The sequence below is a fragment of the Culicoides brevitarsis genome, chromosome 2 (assembly GCF_036172545.1).
Source record: "Culicoides brevitarsis isolate CSIRO-B50_1 chromosome 2, AGI_CSIRO_Cbre_v1, whole genome shotgun sequence".
NCBI classification, from domain to species: Eukaryota; Metazoa; Arthropoda; class Insecta; order Diptera; family Ceratopogonidae; genus Culicoides; species Culicoides brevitarsis.
The window spans coordinates 39,267,012-39,283,141 of record NC_087086.1 but is presented as its reverse complement, the minus strand read 5'-3'; the positions used below and the strand labels follow the sequence as shown (position 1 = coordinate 39,283,141).

The 16,130-nt window shown below is 21.2% G+C and overlaps 2 protein-coding genes across 2 annotated transcripts in view; both read left to right on the top strand.

Moving 5' to 3' along the window:
* Positions 1-16,130, top strand: part of LOC134830376 (myotubularin-related protein 6) — a 147,616-nt gene that overhangs the window by 121,458 nt on the left and 10,028 nt on the right. The window lies entirely within an intron of this gene.
* Positions 15,824-16,130, top strand: part of LOC134829122 (uncharacterized) — a 106,897-nt gene continuing 106,590 nt past the window's right edge. The window contains exon 1 of the mRNA XM_063842119.1: positions 15,824-16,008. Within this exon, the coding sequence (XP_063698189.1) occupies positions 15,840-16,008 (169 nt within the window). The 5' untranslated portion in view covers positions 15,824-15,839. The remainder of the gene's footprint in view (positions 16,009-16,130) is intronic.

Below are 16,130 nucleotides of genomic sequence, written 5' to 3'. Positions count from 1 at the left end.
ATTAATATTCATTCTAAAGATGATTTCCATTGATATCTCCTCGATTTTTGAAGAAATAAAAAAAAGTACGATTTTATCATATGAGGAGCAGAAATCGCTGACTTTTTTTGCAAGTCAATTTTTGATCACTTTTAAGCCTAAAATTGAATAAATATTCATTCTAAAGATGATTTCTGATCATATTGGGTCGATATTAAAAACTCTGATTTTTTTTACAAGTCATTTTTGATCACTTTTAAGCCTAAAATTGAATAAATATTCATTCTACAGATGATTTCTGATCATATTGGGTCGATATTTGATGAAACAAAAAAATCAGAGTTTGGAGGTTCAAACTCTGATTTTTTTTACAAGTCATTTTTGATCACTTTTAAGCCTAAAATTGAATAAATATTCATTCTACAGATGATTTCTGATCATATTGGGTCGATATTTGATGAAACAAAAAAATCAGCGTTTGGAAGTAAAAACTCTGATTTTTTTTACAAGTCATTTTTGATCACTTTTAAGCCTAAAATTGAATAAATATTCATTCTACAGATGATTTCTGATCATATTGGGTCGATATTTGATGAAACAAAAAAATCAGCGTTTGGAAGTAAAAACTCTGATTTTTTTTACATGTCATTTTTTGATCACTTTTAAGCCTAAAATTGAATAAATATTCATTCTACAGATGATTTCTGATCATATTGGGTCGATATTTGACGTAACAAAAAAATCAGCGTTTGGAAGTAAAAACGCTGATTTTTTTACATGTCATTTTTTGATCACTTTTAAGCCTAAAATTGAATAAATATTCATTCTACAGATGATTTCTGTTCATATTGGGTCGATATTTGATGAAACAAAAAAATCAGCGTTTGGAAGTAAAAACGCTGATTTTTTTACATGTCATTTTTTGATCACTTTTAAGCCTAAAATTGAATAAATATTCTTTCTACAGATGATTTCTGATCATATTGGGTCGATATTTGATGAAACAAAAAAATCAGCGTTTGGAAGTAAAAACGCTGATTTTTTTACATGTCATTTTTTGATCACTTTTAAGCCTAAAATTGAATAAATATTCATTCTACAGATGATTTCTGATCATATTGGGTCGATATTTGATGAAACAAAAAAATCAGCGTTTGGAAGTAAAAACGCTGATTTTTTTACATGTCATTTTTTGATCACTTTTAAGCCTAAAATTGAATAAATATTCATTCTAAAGTTCATTTTTGTTCATATTGGGTCGATATTTGACGTAACAAAAAAATCAGAGTTTGGAGGTTCAAACTCTGATTTTTTTTGCAAGTCATTTTTTGATCACTTTTAAGCCTAAAATTGAATAAATATTCATTCTAAAGATGATTTTTGTTCATATTGGGTCGATATTTGATGAAACAAAAAAATCAGCGTTTGGAAGTAAAAACGCTGATTTTTTTACATGTCATTTTTTGACCAGTTTTAAGCCTAAAATTGAATAAATATTCATTCTAAAGATGATTTCTGTTCATATTGGGTCGATATTTGACGAAACAAAAAAATCAGCGTTTGGAAGTAAAAACGCTGATTTTTTTACATGTCATTTTTTGACCAGTTTTAAGCCTAAAATTGAATAAATATTCATTCTAAAAATGATTTTTGTTCATATTGGGTCGATATTTGACGAAACAAAAAAATCAGCGTTTGGAAGTAAAAACGCTGATTTTTTTACATGTCATTTTTTGACCAGTTTTAAGCCTAAAATTGAATAAATATTCATTCTAAAGATGTTTTCTGTTCATATTGGGTCGATATTTGCGTTACAAAAAAATCAGCGTTTGGAGGTTCACACACACACACACACACAGACGACAAGCCTAAAATTGAATAAATACATTCGATTTTTTTTTCGAAAAATGCCTTGATTTTTGAAAAAAAAAAAAAAAATAATTAAAAAAAATTAAAAACGGTAAAAATATTATGGATTTCAAATTTAAAATTTTAATTTAATTTAATTATTTCGATTTTAGCTGAAAAGTTCTTAAAAAATGATAATAAAAATTAATAACTAATTAATCAAAATTTATTACAGATTAAATATTACAAATATTAATATTGAATAAAAAATTAAAATATTAATATTAAAATAAAAAAAAAATAAAAACTGTTATAATAAAAATTTATTAAATATTAATTAATTAGTATTATAAAATAATTATAATAAAATTATTAATTAGGTATATCAAAAATTTGCAGAGATTTTTAATTTCAATTATTTATTTAATTTTTAAATTATTTTTCTAAATTAAATTAATTAAAATTTAAAAAAATTGTTAAAAAATTAAAAAAAATATTCGTAATAATTTTTCATTAAAGAAAAAAAAAATAAATTTTTTTTATTTCATAGAAATCAATAAATTAAAGCAGGTCAGAAAAAAATCTAAAAATAAAAAAAAGAAATCCGAGAAAATCGTTTGTAGGCGAAAGCTTCTTAAGAAATTCTTAAATAGTCCTCTTGTTATCGTACAAAAAAAGCTAAAAATAATATCAAAATTTACCTATTTATGAAAAGAAAAAAATATTTCTCTTCAGATGAAAGCAAAATTTTTTTTCATTACAGCAAATCTTTCCCTCTAATAAATCTCATTATTTCACAAGTTTCTAATTTAATTGCAATTTTCTTCACTTTCAAGTGTTTTTCTTGTCTACTCACAACTTGAGCATCTTGAAAATCGAAACAATCGAACACTCCAACTACTTTAACTATCTCTCAATTCTCGTTTCAACAATCAATTTATTCATCTTCTTCCATAGTTTTGCCTTTTCCGTTATTATTTCCCATTTTTATTATTGCCATCAAGCACTTTCGTAAGACAATCGAACGAAGAGATCGACAGGTAACAAGGCTACTCTTGAACACTTTTTCTTCTTCTTCACGCTTTTTCTTCAAAATCGCCAATTATTTACTTTTTTTCCTGTTTTCAGCTGCGAACGAAATTAAATAAAATAATAATAAATATAAAATAAAAAGAGTTGCGAGAGAGAAAAATATTCAATTACAGCAGAAGGGAAGAAAATGTTCACTTGACTGCTCTCATTTATTTGTATTGTTTATAGCTTGATGGGAATGGGCACCATCGATAGCAAAACTATAGTTTTTATTTATTAATGAAATTGATTTCCGTTTTTTTTGCTTCCTTTTTATCGTCTTGACAGCTCGATTCACTTAACTTCCTTTGTTTCATTTTTTTTCTTTTTCTTGGCGATTTTTTTTTTTGCTTTATTTTGAAAGAAAAAAAGATTGATGAAATTTACATTCGTTGAATAATTGGCAATTTATGTAAATAAAAGATTTTTTGTGTCTGAGGAAAATTACGAAAGTCGTCATCTAAATAAATAATTGGCAGTCAATTGAGACTAATTGACCCAAAAATGTCTCGTCACTTTCTTTTTCGTTATTTTAACGTTGATTCAATGAACTGTTGCGACACAAAAAAATCATTTAAATTCCTTTTTTGTTTATTTTTTCGTAAAGAAAAGTCGATTTACGAATGTTTTTGTCTCGAATTTGTGAATTTTTTTGTAAATGAAAATGAATTATTTTTATTTAAGGTTTTTTTTTTTATTTTTTTAAAATATTTTTTTTTAATTTTATTTAATTTAATTTAATAATTTTATTATTTTTAATAATAATTTTAATAAGGTTTTATTTAAATTAATTTATTTAATTTAAAATTTATTTAATTTTTTTAATTTTAAATAATTTTTGCAATATAATTGCACAAAAAAATATTAAAAAATTGGATTAAATAAATAAAATGTTTTTTAATAAAAAAATAATATTTTTATTAAATTAAAATAATTATTTTGAATAATTAAATAATTTTAATTAATTTTTTTTAAATATATTTTTTGTTTAAAAAAATGAATTAAGGTTAAAGAAAACAAAAAAAAAAATATTTTTATCATACTTAAATAATTTATTTTATTATAAAAAATTGCAAAATTTATTTAAAATTAAAAAAAAATAAATAAATTTAGAATTAAATAAATTAATTTAAATAACATTTTATTAAAAATAAAAAAAATAATAAATTAAATTAAATTAAAATTATAAAAAAATATTTTAAAAAAATAAAATATTTATATTAAATTAATTATTTCAATTGAAAAAAAATAAATAATTAATTTTAACATTTAATTTAATTATTTTATTTAATATTATTTTTATTTTTTTCCATTTAAATTTTAAATAAATTAAAATTAATGTTTATTTTCTTAAAGTTCAAATTTTCTTATTTTTATAATTTTTTTTTTTAATTAAAATTAATTATTTTTTTGTGACTTTTTTTATTTAAAAATTTTAGAAATAAATTGTCTTTAAAAAAATTAAATTATAAAAATATTTAATTAAATTAAATTGAATAAAAAATTAATAAAAAAAATTAACCTAAAAAAATTTCTTACCTTGACACGACGCTTTAAATTCTTGAAAAACTGAAAACAGATCCATTACAACACTCCAAATGACATGACATGAAAAAAAGAAGAAAAAACACATGAAATATAATAATTTCGAAGAAACAGCAAAGTTTGCAAACAAATATTGTACACATTATAAATACATTCCTCATTATGATTATACACGGCTCTTGTTTGTTGTTACATTACATGAATTTTTCGTAACTTGCTCCTTATGAGGGCGTCGTGTGTTTTATACGATCAAACATACTTTTAAATAAAATTTAATTTACAAACTTTTATGATGATGATGTTCTGTTCAAGTAAGCTGCATTTTTCATTTTTTTTTGTGCACATTGCTACTTATTCTATAGATTTTTATTATAATCCGAAAAAAGTTTTTTTTTGAGCAGAAAATTACTGACAAAAAATAGTTTATTAAATTTTTTAAATTAAAAAAATTCAAGTTGATTTTTGGGATTAAAATTTTTTTTTAATAATTTTTAAAATAAAAAAAAAATAAAATTATGCAAAAAATTTTATTTTCTTTAATTTAATTAATTAAACTGAAAATTTAAAAAAAAAATTATTAATTATAAAATAAATTATGAATTATTAAAAAAATTTTAAATTATTAAAAAAATATTAATTATAAAATGTATGGCAAAAATAATATTTTTTATCAAATTAATTAAATTAATTAAAATTTTTAATTAAATAAAAAAAAATATTTTTTTTATAAAAAGCTTTTACTTTTTTCTGAGCAAATATTTTTTTTAACAAGAAAAAATTTTAAAAGTATTTTTTTCGGTGTAACTTTGCTGTTTTTATTGAATTTTCTGTGAAATAAAAACTCTTTTCAACTACTTGCCTTAAATATTTACTGCCTCCATAATTAAAATACTTTCGGAGATAATGTAATTCACTGTTGTTGAAAAGCGACTAAATAGAGTATGTTTTCATGCAAAATGTAAACAAAAATTGCATTTAGTTTCTGCATAAAATCAAATTTAAAAGCATGCGGGATCTCCTCGCTCATAACTGCAAAATTTTATTATATTTTAAGATAAAAAGCGAAGATAAATAAAAAGAAGTCTTAGAAAGTAATCCGAATTTTTGTCTGTTTTTTAAACACTCTCCCTCCCAAAAACTGAGGGATTACGGAAGATTTTTAGTAATAGATAAAGTTTTGTTTGAATTTATCACATTTACGGAGCTGTAATCAAACAAATATGAGTCTTAATATGAAATTTGAGTGCATTTACTAATGGATTTGTTAAAATTTACTCTAAAACATTTTTTTTCTGTTGAAGGAAATTTTCAACGTAATTATCGCAGATACCGCAAATGAGATTGGAGAACAGCCAAAAAGTGTTAACTAACGAAAGAATTTCGTAATAAGGTACTTGCGAATTTTTTTTTTACCTCATTTAAAAAAGAATCAAGTTGAAAAGTTGGCCAATTATTTGTTGAATAATCAACTTGAACACGTTTTTACAGAGAAAGAAAAAAAAAGAGCAACAGAAAAATTTTGTTTCTCGGAAAAGTATTACAAGTTTCAAGAATCAATTTGCACTTTGGTACGTGAAGTTAATAAGGTAGGTAATGAAAAATCTTCCGGGTTTTGTTTTTCTTGTTAATTTTTTTTTCTTCGATTTTTTTTTTGTGATAAGCTTCTTTTTAAGTTTTGATTGATTTTTTTTAAATTTTCCTACTGAGAATTTTTTAATAAAAAAAATTTAAAATTAAAAAAAAAATTAATTAAAAAAATTAAAAAAAAAAAAAACAATTTAAAATTTTATTTTGATAAATGTTTTTAATTTAACCCATTAATTTTTTTTTTCATTTTTAGTTTTTTTTTTATTTTTAGCCCAATGCACAATTTAAAATTTCGTTTCAATCAAAAAATAAAATTTCGTATAATAAATGTTTTGAATTTTCTCCCAGATTGCAATTTAATTTTTTTTCTTAATAAATATTTTAAAAAATTGGCCCAATGCACATTTTAAAAATTCATCCCAATGCACAATTTGAATTTTCATTTTAATAAATCTTTTGAATTTAATCCATTTTATGACTTGGAAAGTTTTCCTTATCAATATTTGAAATTATTGCCCAATGCACATTTTAAAATTTTATGTCAATAAATGTTTTTAATTTGACCCAGTTCACATTTTAAAGTTTTGTCCTTATGTATATTTTGAAAAATTTGCCCAATCCATACTTTGCTTCTTAATTATTTTTATTACTTTTTTTAATTTTTAGCCCAATACACAATTAGAAATTTTATCCCAATAAATATTTCCATATTAACCCAGTTTACATTTTAGAATTTTGTTCTTATCTATATTATAAAAAGTGTTTTTTTATAAATATTTGAAACTATTGCCTTATGCATATTTTTTTTGACCCAATGTAAATTTTAAAAATTCATCCCAATGCACATTTTGAATTTTTTTTTCAAAAAATTACGAAAAAAATCAATTTTAAACAGAAAATTTTGAATAATTTTAAATTCTATTGTTTCAATTGCCAAACAAAAAATCTAAGCTTCATGAATTTTCATCGTTTTTCCTATTAAACATTAAAAAATAAATTTTTGTAGACGCAACTTAACATAAATGCCATTTACTTTAACGTCCCAAAAATTCACCTTATCATCAACATTAACATACAAATTTTTATCATGACTAAATTTTAAGCACATTCAAAATAACGGCGGCAACTTAATTGTGCACTCACGGCAAAAAATATCCGTTTAGCATCCCTTTATGGCAAAACAAACGGGTTCCGCGCGCGCACAATGAGAGAATATGAAGAAATTAAATTAATGTCTGTGTAAAGCACATAATTTTTATTTCTAGTCCGTTTCTTTCTTCTTTCCAACATTTTTTCGCTATCTATTTTTCCCGTGCTTTCGCGTACGAAAAACGCACACAACTCATTAATGACTCGGCTGAATCTGATTTTATTTTAAAATTTTCATAAATTTTAATGAGACTGCCGCCGTCACTGATCGCACTCGTATTTAATTTTATGTTTCGTGCGTCGTCGTCAATGTTTTGTTGTTTGAAGAGGCGGCAACGGCAATTGTCGTAGGTAAATTACTCATTTCGCACAAAACGGAACAAGATTGCGTCTCTATGCAAATAAAGTTGTAATTAAATCTTATGTTGAACAAGGAAAATGATAAAGCAATTTTATCGGTACACATGATGAATTACGGAAAATTTTCGCTTTTCGAGTGTTTGTGGCACGCGCAGCAATCAAAGGGAAAATTTTTGTTTGAATTCCGGGAAAAAGTTTAGAATTTTTGCTTTCGCTGGAAGTTTGACAAGTTTTCTCGTACTTGGGTGATTTTTCACTTGACACAAGAAAAAAAAATCGCACCCTTTTTTAATTACCTTTCATTTATTTTAAAGTGCGCGATAGTGAAATAGTCGCTTGACAGACGAAAAAGAAAAGAAAGGCGAGACGAATAATTAATTAAAATTCTTTTCAATTTTTTTTTTTTTACAAAAAATCAGAACTGAGAATTAAATTAAATAAAATTAAGGTTCAAAGCGCTTTTTAACAAGATTTTCTTTAATAAAGTAATTTTTCAATTATTTTAATGAATTGAACTTTATTATTTTATTACAATTGTAAAATTATTTTTTTCGATTTTTTTTTTTGTTTAAAGAAAATCATGAAATTTTTAAAATAATAATATTTACTTACGATTTTTTTTGAATTGTGCATTGGGTAAAATATTTTAAAAATCATAAATTTTAAATTTTAAGGTCTGCAAGTCTGACCCTGTACATTGAGTTTAAATATTTGTCAAAAATAATCAAAATGTGCATTGGGATTTTTTCAGTTTTTGCATTTAATTGAAATTTTAAATAAATCCCAATGCACATTTTGATTGTATTTCACAAATTTTCAACCTTAAAATACAATTTTTTAATAAAAAATTTAGTTTAATTTTTTTTCGAATAAAAATTTATGAATTTAAGTTATTTTTTTAATTTTTGTTAATTGACCCAATGCATATTTTAATAAAATTTTCGTTAAAATTTTAAAATCTTTCAAAATATTAAATGTTTTAATTTATTTTATTTTTTTAAAATACAAAAAAAAATCTTAAAAAGTGAAAATATTTCTTCAAATTAAATTTTTTGACATAATGTGATATTCTATTTAATTTTTAATTTAATTTAATTTTTTTTAAATTTAATTTTATTCAATTTTCTTAATTAAATTTTATTTCATTTTCTTAATTAAATTTAATTTAATTTTTTTAATTAAATTTTATTTAATTTTTTTAATAAAATTTTTAAATTTTTTTAAATTAAATTTTAATTAATTTTTTTTTTCAATTTTATTTAATTTTTTTTAATTAAATTTTATTTAATTTTTTTTTAAATTAAATTTTATTTATTATTTTTTTAATTAAATTTTATTTATTTTTTTTTAATTAAATTTTATTTTATTTTTTTAAATGAAATTTTATTTTAAATAAATTTGATAAAAAATTGACCCAAAAAATTCAAATTAATTTTTTTTTAAATTTGAAAGGTTTCAATCAAATCAATGTTTAAATAAAAAAAAATTATTTTTATATAAAATCAGAAATCTGCGTAAAAAAATTATTCAATGCCCGAAGAAAACATTATCAGATAATCTACGAAAAAAAATCACCCCATTTAATTTTCCGATTTCCATCTGTTAAAATTCTTGTATTACATAAGATTTGCCTCTTAAATACAAATTAATTCCTTTTTTTAAAACCTTTTCCACACTTTTATTTAAATTTTTTAAAAAGTGAAACCAAATACTTGGTTGGTCGCCCAAAAGGTGATACAACTTGAGTTAATGACTCTCAATGACAGCGTAAAATGTATATATTTTTTCCCATCCAAACACAAAAAATGGAGAAAAGGGGGATAAAATACAAAACCTTGCATGTCTCTTCGTGTCTTGCGGAATGAAGTGTAATTTGGGACCAAAGCATTTGAACTGCTGCCATTCCGCTTTTTTTTTTACATAAAAATAACAACTTTGAATGAGAAAAAGGGAGCAAGCAGCAATTGAATGCGAATAAAAAAAAACAGATAAAAAGACACATTAAGAATAAAATTGGAATAAAACGAAATAAAAAAATAGATTAAATACCGAATAAAAGCGACGGAAAACCCAAATCTAATTTCAATGACAGTTTGAGATATGTGTGACTTATCTCTCTCTCTCGGTGTGGTTGGTTAAGTCCTTGCGATATCTCTCGGTGTGTGTCATTTATCGGTTAGTTAGACAACGGATAAAAACAACAACAACAACGAAAAAGTCGAGTCAAGTAGGATTAAAAGTGAGTTTCAGCAGTTTTTACTTGAACAATGATGACAACTTGACACGCAACTTCTTGGCAAATTCCATGGGAGACAAAATTAATTTTCCAATTGGATGAATTGAGTGACGTGCGACGATTGAGAGATGCTAATGACTAATTATTCAAATACTTGGAAATAAATCAGGCATTTAAAAAAATATTGAAGGCATTTTTAACAGGTAAGTTCTAAAAAAAAAATGTTTTAATTCACAAAAATTTTAAAAAAATAATTATAAAAAATATATAAAAATAAATTTAAAAGTTTTAAATTTTTTTTAGGTTAAATTTTTTTTTTCGTTAAATTAGTAATATTTCAAAAAAAATTAAAAATTTCATAAGAAATAATTTTTACAGCAAATTTTATTTATTTTTTAATATTATTTTATTTGTTTCTTTTTTTTAATTAACAAAAAAAAAATAAAAATAAAAAATTTAGAAAAAATTATTATTAATAAAATTAAACCTTTTATACATAAAAAAAAGTTTAAGTCTTAAAAAATTTTTTTAGGTTCAAAATGTAATTTTTTTTCGTAAAATTTATAATATTTTTCTAAAAAAATTAAAAATTTGTAAAAAAAATTATTTTTACAGTAAATTTTATGAAAATTTGAATTTTTATATATTTTTAAAGCTTGAAGTGTATTTTCTCACATTAAAAAAATAATTTTTCTTATTTTGAAAAATTTGTTGTCGAATCAAATTTTATTTTAAGTTGTTTTGATCTATTTAACATTTTTTTCATAATTATTTTTTTTTCAATTTTAATTATTTTTTATTTAAAAACTTAACAATAAAAAATTAATTTAATAAAAAAATTAATTAATTTAATGAATTTTGATTAAAAAATAAAATTAAAATATTATTTGAATTTTTTAAACATATAGAAATAAAAAAATTAATTCTTGAAAAAATATTTAAAAAATTATTTAAAAAAAAGATAAAAAAAAAATTTTTAAAAAAATTTAATTAAAAAAATTTAAAAAAATTAATCAAAAAATTATTTGATTAATTTAATTTAGTTAAAGAATTTTAAATAGAAAATAAAATATTAAAATTATTTAAAATTTATTTTTAAAAAAACAAATTTGAAGTTTTCGAAATGAAAAAAAATTTTCTTATTTCAATAAAAAAAAACCTTAAAAACTTTAAAATAAATAAATTAATTAATTAAAGTACATTAACATTAAAACTTTTGTTGTCATGTTTAAAATCAATAATTGCACACAAATTCATTAAAATTTTCACTGTTGCCAAGACAGCTTTCAAGACGAAGACGACGAACAAAGTTTTCTTTCAGACAAATATTTGTCTAAAAATTTAACAAACACGCGTCGTTCTTCTTCTTTAGCAGCAGGCAGCACATGGCAGCAAAAACAGCAGCCAAAGCCCAAATTTTATACCGTATCGGCACAATCATCATCATGACATGAGCATAAATTTATCGAATGCACACTTACTTCCTCTTCTCAGTTTTTAGGCAACGTTGCTTGTGTCGGCGGCTCTTGTGCACGCGCAAATGAATCAAAGGGCGGCATGTGGCATGCATAAAATATTTTTTTTTTCAAATTTCCCAACTTTGGACTAAATTTAGAGGTAAGTTTTTCATGAAAATTATTTTTTTTTATTAAAAAAATTTAAAAAATAAAAAAAAAAATTTTTTTTTTTTTTATTTTTAAAATTTAAATAAAAAAAAATTAAAAAAAAGTCTCGCCTGTCATTCATCAGATGTTTAGTAACAACAAAAAGGAACAAAAAAGCAGGCACATTAAAAAACAACAATTACAACGACAAAACGGCAACGAAACCCATTTTAAGGGGATTTTTTCCCTTGGCGGGACATGCGCACTAAACGCCTTCCAAACAGCTGATTTTTGGCAAAATAATCCGGCAACGATGCAATTTTCACTGGAAAGCACGTTTCTTGTTGGGCGAGACGGAAAACGAAACACACACATGCGAAGATGCTGCGAAATACAGAACAACACATCAGTTGCGTTGCAGCTTTCAATGCGTCAAGACGGAAGTAGGCACAGGTGAAATTGATGCTACCACAAAAAAAAAACCGTGAATCCGTTTGTGTGAGGAAAATTATTAAATTCCATACGGAATACGCGAAAAAAAATGTAATCAAGGAAAAACACAAAATTTATGCCGAAAAAAATTTTTTCAAGTGAATTGTGAGAAAAAGAGAAAAAAAAAAGTTAAAAAGAGTTGAAATTTAAAGGAGTAAAAAATTACTTGGGATCCATCTTTATAATAATTAATTACACAAGAAAGAAATTTAATTTAATGTGTTGTTGAAAAATTCTTTAAAAAAAAAATTAACCCTTTTCATGAAATATTTTAATTAAAAATTGAAACAAAATAAAAAAAATAAGGAAAAAAAGTGAAATTGGAAGTAATTTTGTAAAATAAATAAAAAATTTACAAAAAAATCTAAATATATTCCTGAATGTTAATAAATTATATAAAAAATTAAATAAAAATAATAAATAGTGAAAAAGTTAAAAATATAACATAATTAATTATTTAATAATAATAAGTGTAAAAATAAAAATAATATTTAATGTATGATGAAAACTTGTACAAAACGTGAGCAAATTTTGGATATTTGACTTTTTGAGGTAAGTTGAGATGATGAACTCGATAAAATTTTAGTTAAATATTCATTAAATATTAACTTTAAGTACTTGTTATATCGCAACGCTTTCTATGTATGATTATATTATTATGTTAAAAGCTCAACATTGTACATGATATTAATAATTAATTTAAAACTTTGTTGAAATGAAGATTTTTAAAGCGTTTTAAAGAGGGATTTTGTTACATTTTACGCGTTTTATTCAAATTTTCATTTAATATTATTTTTTTATATAATATTTTTTAATAATTATTTTATTATTTTTTTGATTAATTAAATTTATAATTAATTATTTTTTTTATTATTTTTTAAAATTTTATTTTTTTTATATTTTTAATTTTATTTTTAATTTAATTTTTAGTTAATTTATTTGTTTCAATATTTTTTTAAGTCTTATATTATTATTTTTTTTAAATTTTATTTTAATATTATAATATTTTTTTTTAATTTTATTTTTTTAAATTATATTTTTTAGTAGATTTAGAAAAACAAGATTATAATTACATTTTTGCGTGTTTTTTGTAAATATATATATTTAATACTAATTAATTCTTTAATTTTATTTTAAAAAAATAATTATAAAAATAATAAAAAAAAATTATTTTATTTTTTTATCAATTTTTTTAAAATAATTAATTTTTTATGTTTTTAAAAATTTATTTTTTTAAATGTTTTATTTCATACATTAAATTTAATTAAAAAAAAAATTTTTTAATTTTTTTTAAATATTTTTTTTTTATATTTTTTTATTTATTATATTTTTTTAAATTGAATTTTATTATTTATTAAATTTTTATTTATTTTCAATTTAATTTTTTAAATTTTATTTATTTTTAATTTTGTATTTTAAATTTTGTAAGTTCAAATACTCTAAATTTTTTTTTTATAAATTTAATTAAAACTGTAAAATTTTAGAAATTTGAGACAAAATTTCTTAATTATCCATGAAAAATATATTTGACCCATATATCATCGTTTTATATTTCAAATTACTTTCATGTTAATATCTTATTTAAAAATCACAACATTTTTGTTTATTTGATATTTTTCCATTGAAAAAATGAGATAAAATTCCCTAAAATAACAAAAAATAATTTATACCTAATTTTTACTTTGGAAAATGATTAAAATCTCTCATTGACCATCAAAGAGATCCTGCCGAGAGTGACAACCAGATAAAACTTGATTTTATAATCGATTCCATTATCATGTTTGAGTTCTCACATGCCATTAATTAAATTGAATTCTATTCTTTGAAAAGCTCAAATTTTAATTGGATGTTACGGATTATCCTTGATATTCGAAGAATTGTTTTGTTTATGCGCACGAAAATCGAGACAAAAAGCGAAAATTTTCCACAAAACTATCAAAATTCCGAATTTAATCAATTTATCGCATTTATGGAATTGATGAGCGCTCAAATTGATTTATTTGTTATTTTTTATTGAAATTCACTTCATTTGCCATGAGACAACTTGAAAACTATTGAAATTAAAAACAAAGCGCCACAATATATTTTTATGACATTTTTCATTATTTTTATTATTAATTTTCTATTTTCAGTTTGGGGTTGCTGTTTCTCGTCATTCGTCGTTTTTCCTTTCAGTTTTTTTTTTATTTATACAACATTTGTTGATGAATATTTCATAACAACAACTTTTTTCTGTCTATTTTTGCACATATTGTGTCTGAGTCGTGCACAAAGCTACAATAGGCTTTCATATTTATTGTTGGCTTTATCCCCGGGCAGATTTTTATAATAATAATGCACTCGCTTTACGTTCGTTTTTTTTTGTCAACCCCTCCGTTAGTATTCATTATTCATTTGAGCTTTTATTGTTGTGAGATTTTTTTATTGCTGTGAGATGATAATTGCACCGTTTGTGTTTTTTTTGTCTTTGAACATTGGAGATGAGATTTATTTTGCAGTGTCGTGTTGCTTTTAATATTAATTTTTATTAAAAAAAATTTTTTTTTCGCACCTTGAGATTTAATTTTATTTATTTATTTAAAGTTTACAGGGCTAACGTGAAATATTTGTATCAACAATTTTTTTTTATTTTAATAATTAATAATAAAATTTTAATAATAAAAAATTAAAATTAAATGTAAAAAAAAATAAATTTCAAATAATTTTTTTTATATTAAAAATAGTTCAAGTTGAAATTTTATTACTTGAATATTATTTTTTTAAATTAAATTATTTAATTTTTTTATTAATAAAAATATTTTTTTTAATCTAAATAAAAATTGTAACAAAATAAAATTACAATTAAAAAAAAAATTAATAAATAATTATTTTTAAATACTTTTAAATAATTTATAAATATTTAAATTTATAAAAAATTTTTAAAATAATTATTAAAAAATTATTTAAATAAAATAAATTAATAATTTAATATAAATTATTATTGTAAAAATTTTTTTAAGCTTAAATAATTTAATTTTTTTTATTAATAATTTATTTTAAATCTAATAAATATAAATAAAAATTGTAATTTTACAGTTATTATTATTATTATCGTATGTAAATTTTACAAACAAAAAATTAAAATATTTAAATTTAAAAAAAATGATTTTCAAATAATTTATATTTAATTATTATTATTTTTATTTTAACAATTTTTTAAAAATTGTTTCAAAATAATTTTTTTTAAATTTTTAAATTTTAAAATAATATATTAAATTATAGTTAAATAAAAAAATATAAAAAATTAATTTTTAATATAATTTTAAATTAAATATAATTAAATTAAAAATATAATTTTATTTTTAATAAAAAATACGAAATTTAATTTTTTTTTTTTAATTTTTATAAATTTTATTAAGTTCATACCAAAAAAATTAAATCTCAAAGTTACACGTCAGACCTACAAATAATATTTTAAATTTTAATGCATTTTTAGCATTATTCATGCTCCAACGCCTAATAATAATTACTATTCCACAGACGCTTATTTACAACTTTTACCTTTTTATATTTTTCATTTTACATAAAAAAATATTCAACGCAAAAAAATGTAATAAAAAACAAAAAAATGCACCGCTGAACAATTCTCGAACACTATCTTCAAAAAAAAGGAAAGCAGAAAAAAACCTGAAATTGTTGTTTAAAAAATAATTAAAAATGGGAAACGTGAGCAGCACTTGTGGGATATTTTTTTATTTTAATAATACTCGAGCTAAAAAAATTTTTTCAAGTGCACCGAAAATATTTTTTTAAGGCTTTGATTAATTTTTAACTTTTTTTTTTATATATTTTCAGGAAACACCCTTGAATAATCACCGAATTAAGTGGTTGGAATAAAATTTGTCAACGTAATTAAAAAAAAAAAAATAAAAATATAACAAAATGTGTAAAAAATTCACTTAATAAAAAAAATTTCAAAAGGAAGAAAAATGTTGATAAAACATTCGAAAAATCATCATAATCAAACAATGGCTCAATTTGACATTTTTTCAATAATGAAGCTGAAATGTTGGATAATTTGCGTGCTCTTACTTGTTGGATTGCCATTCGCGATGAATAGCAGCGGCGACGAAATTCGAGACAGCGGCGGATCAAAGAGTAAGTTTTTTTTTCATTTTTTTGTTCAATTGCGACGCAAAAATGTCATTTTTTGCGATATTTTGTTTATTTTGACCTAATCGCCCACGGCTGAATATTCGCGGAAACATTAAAAAAAATAT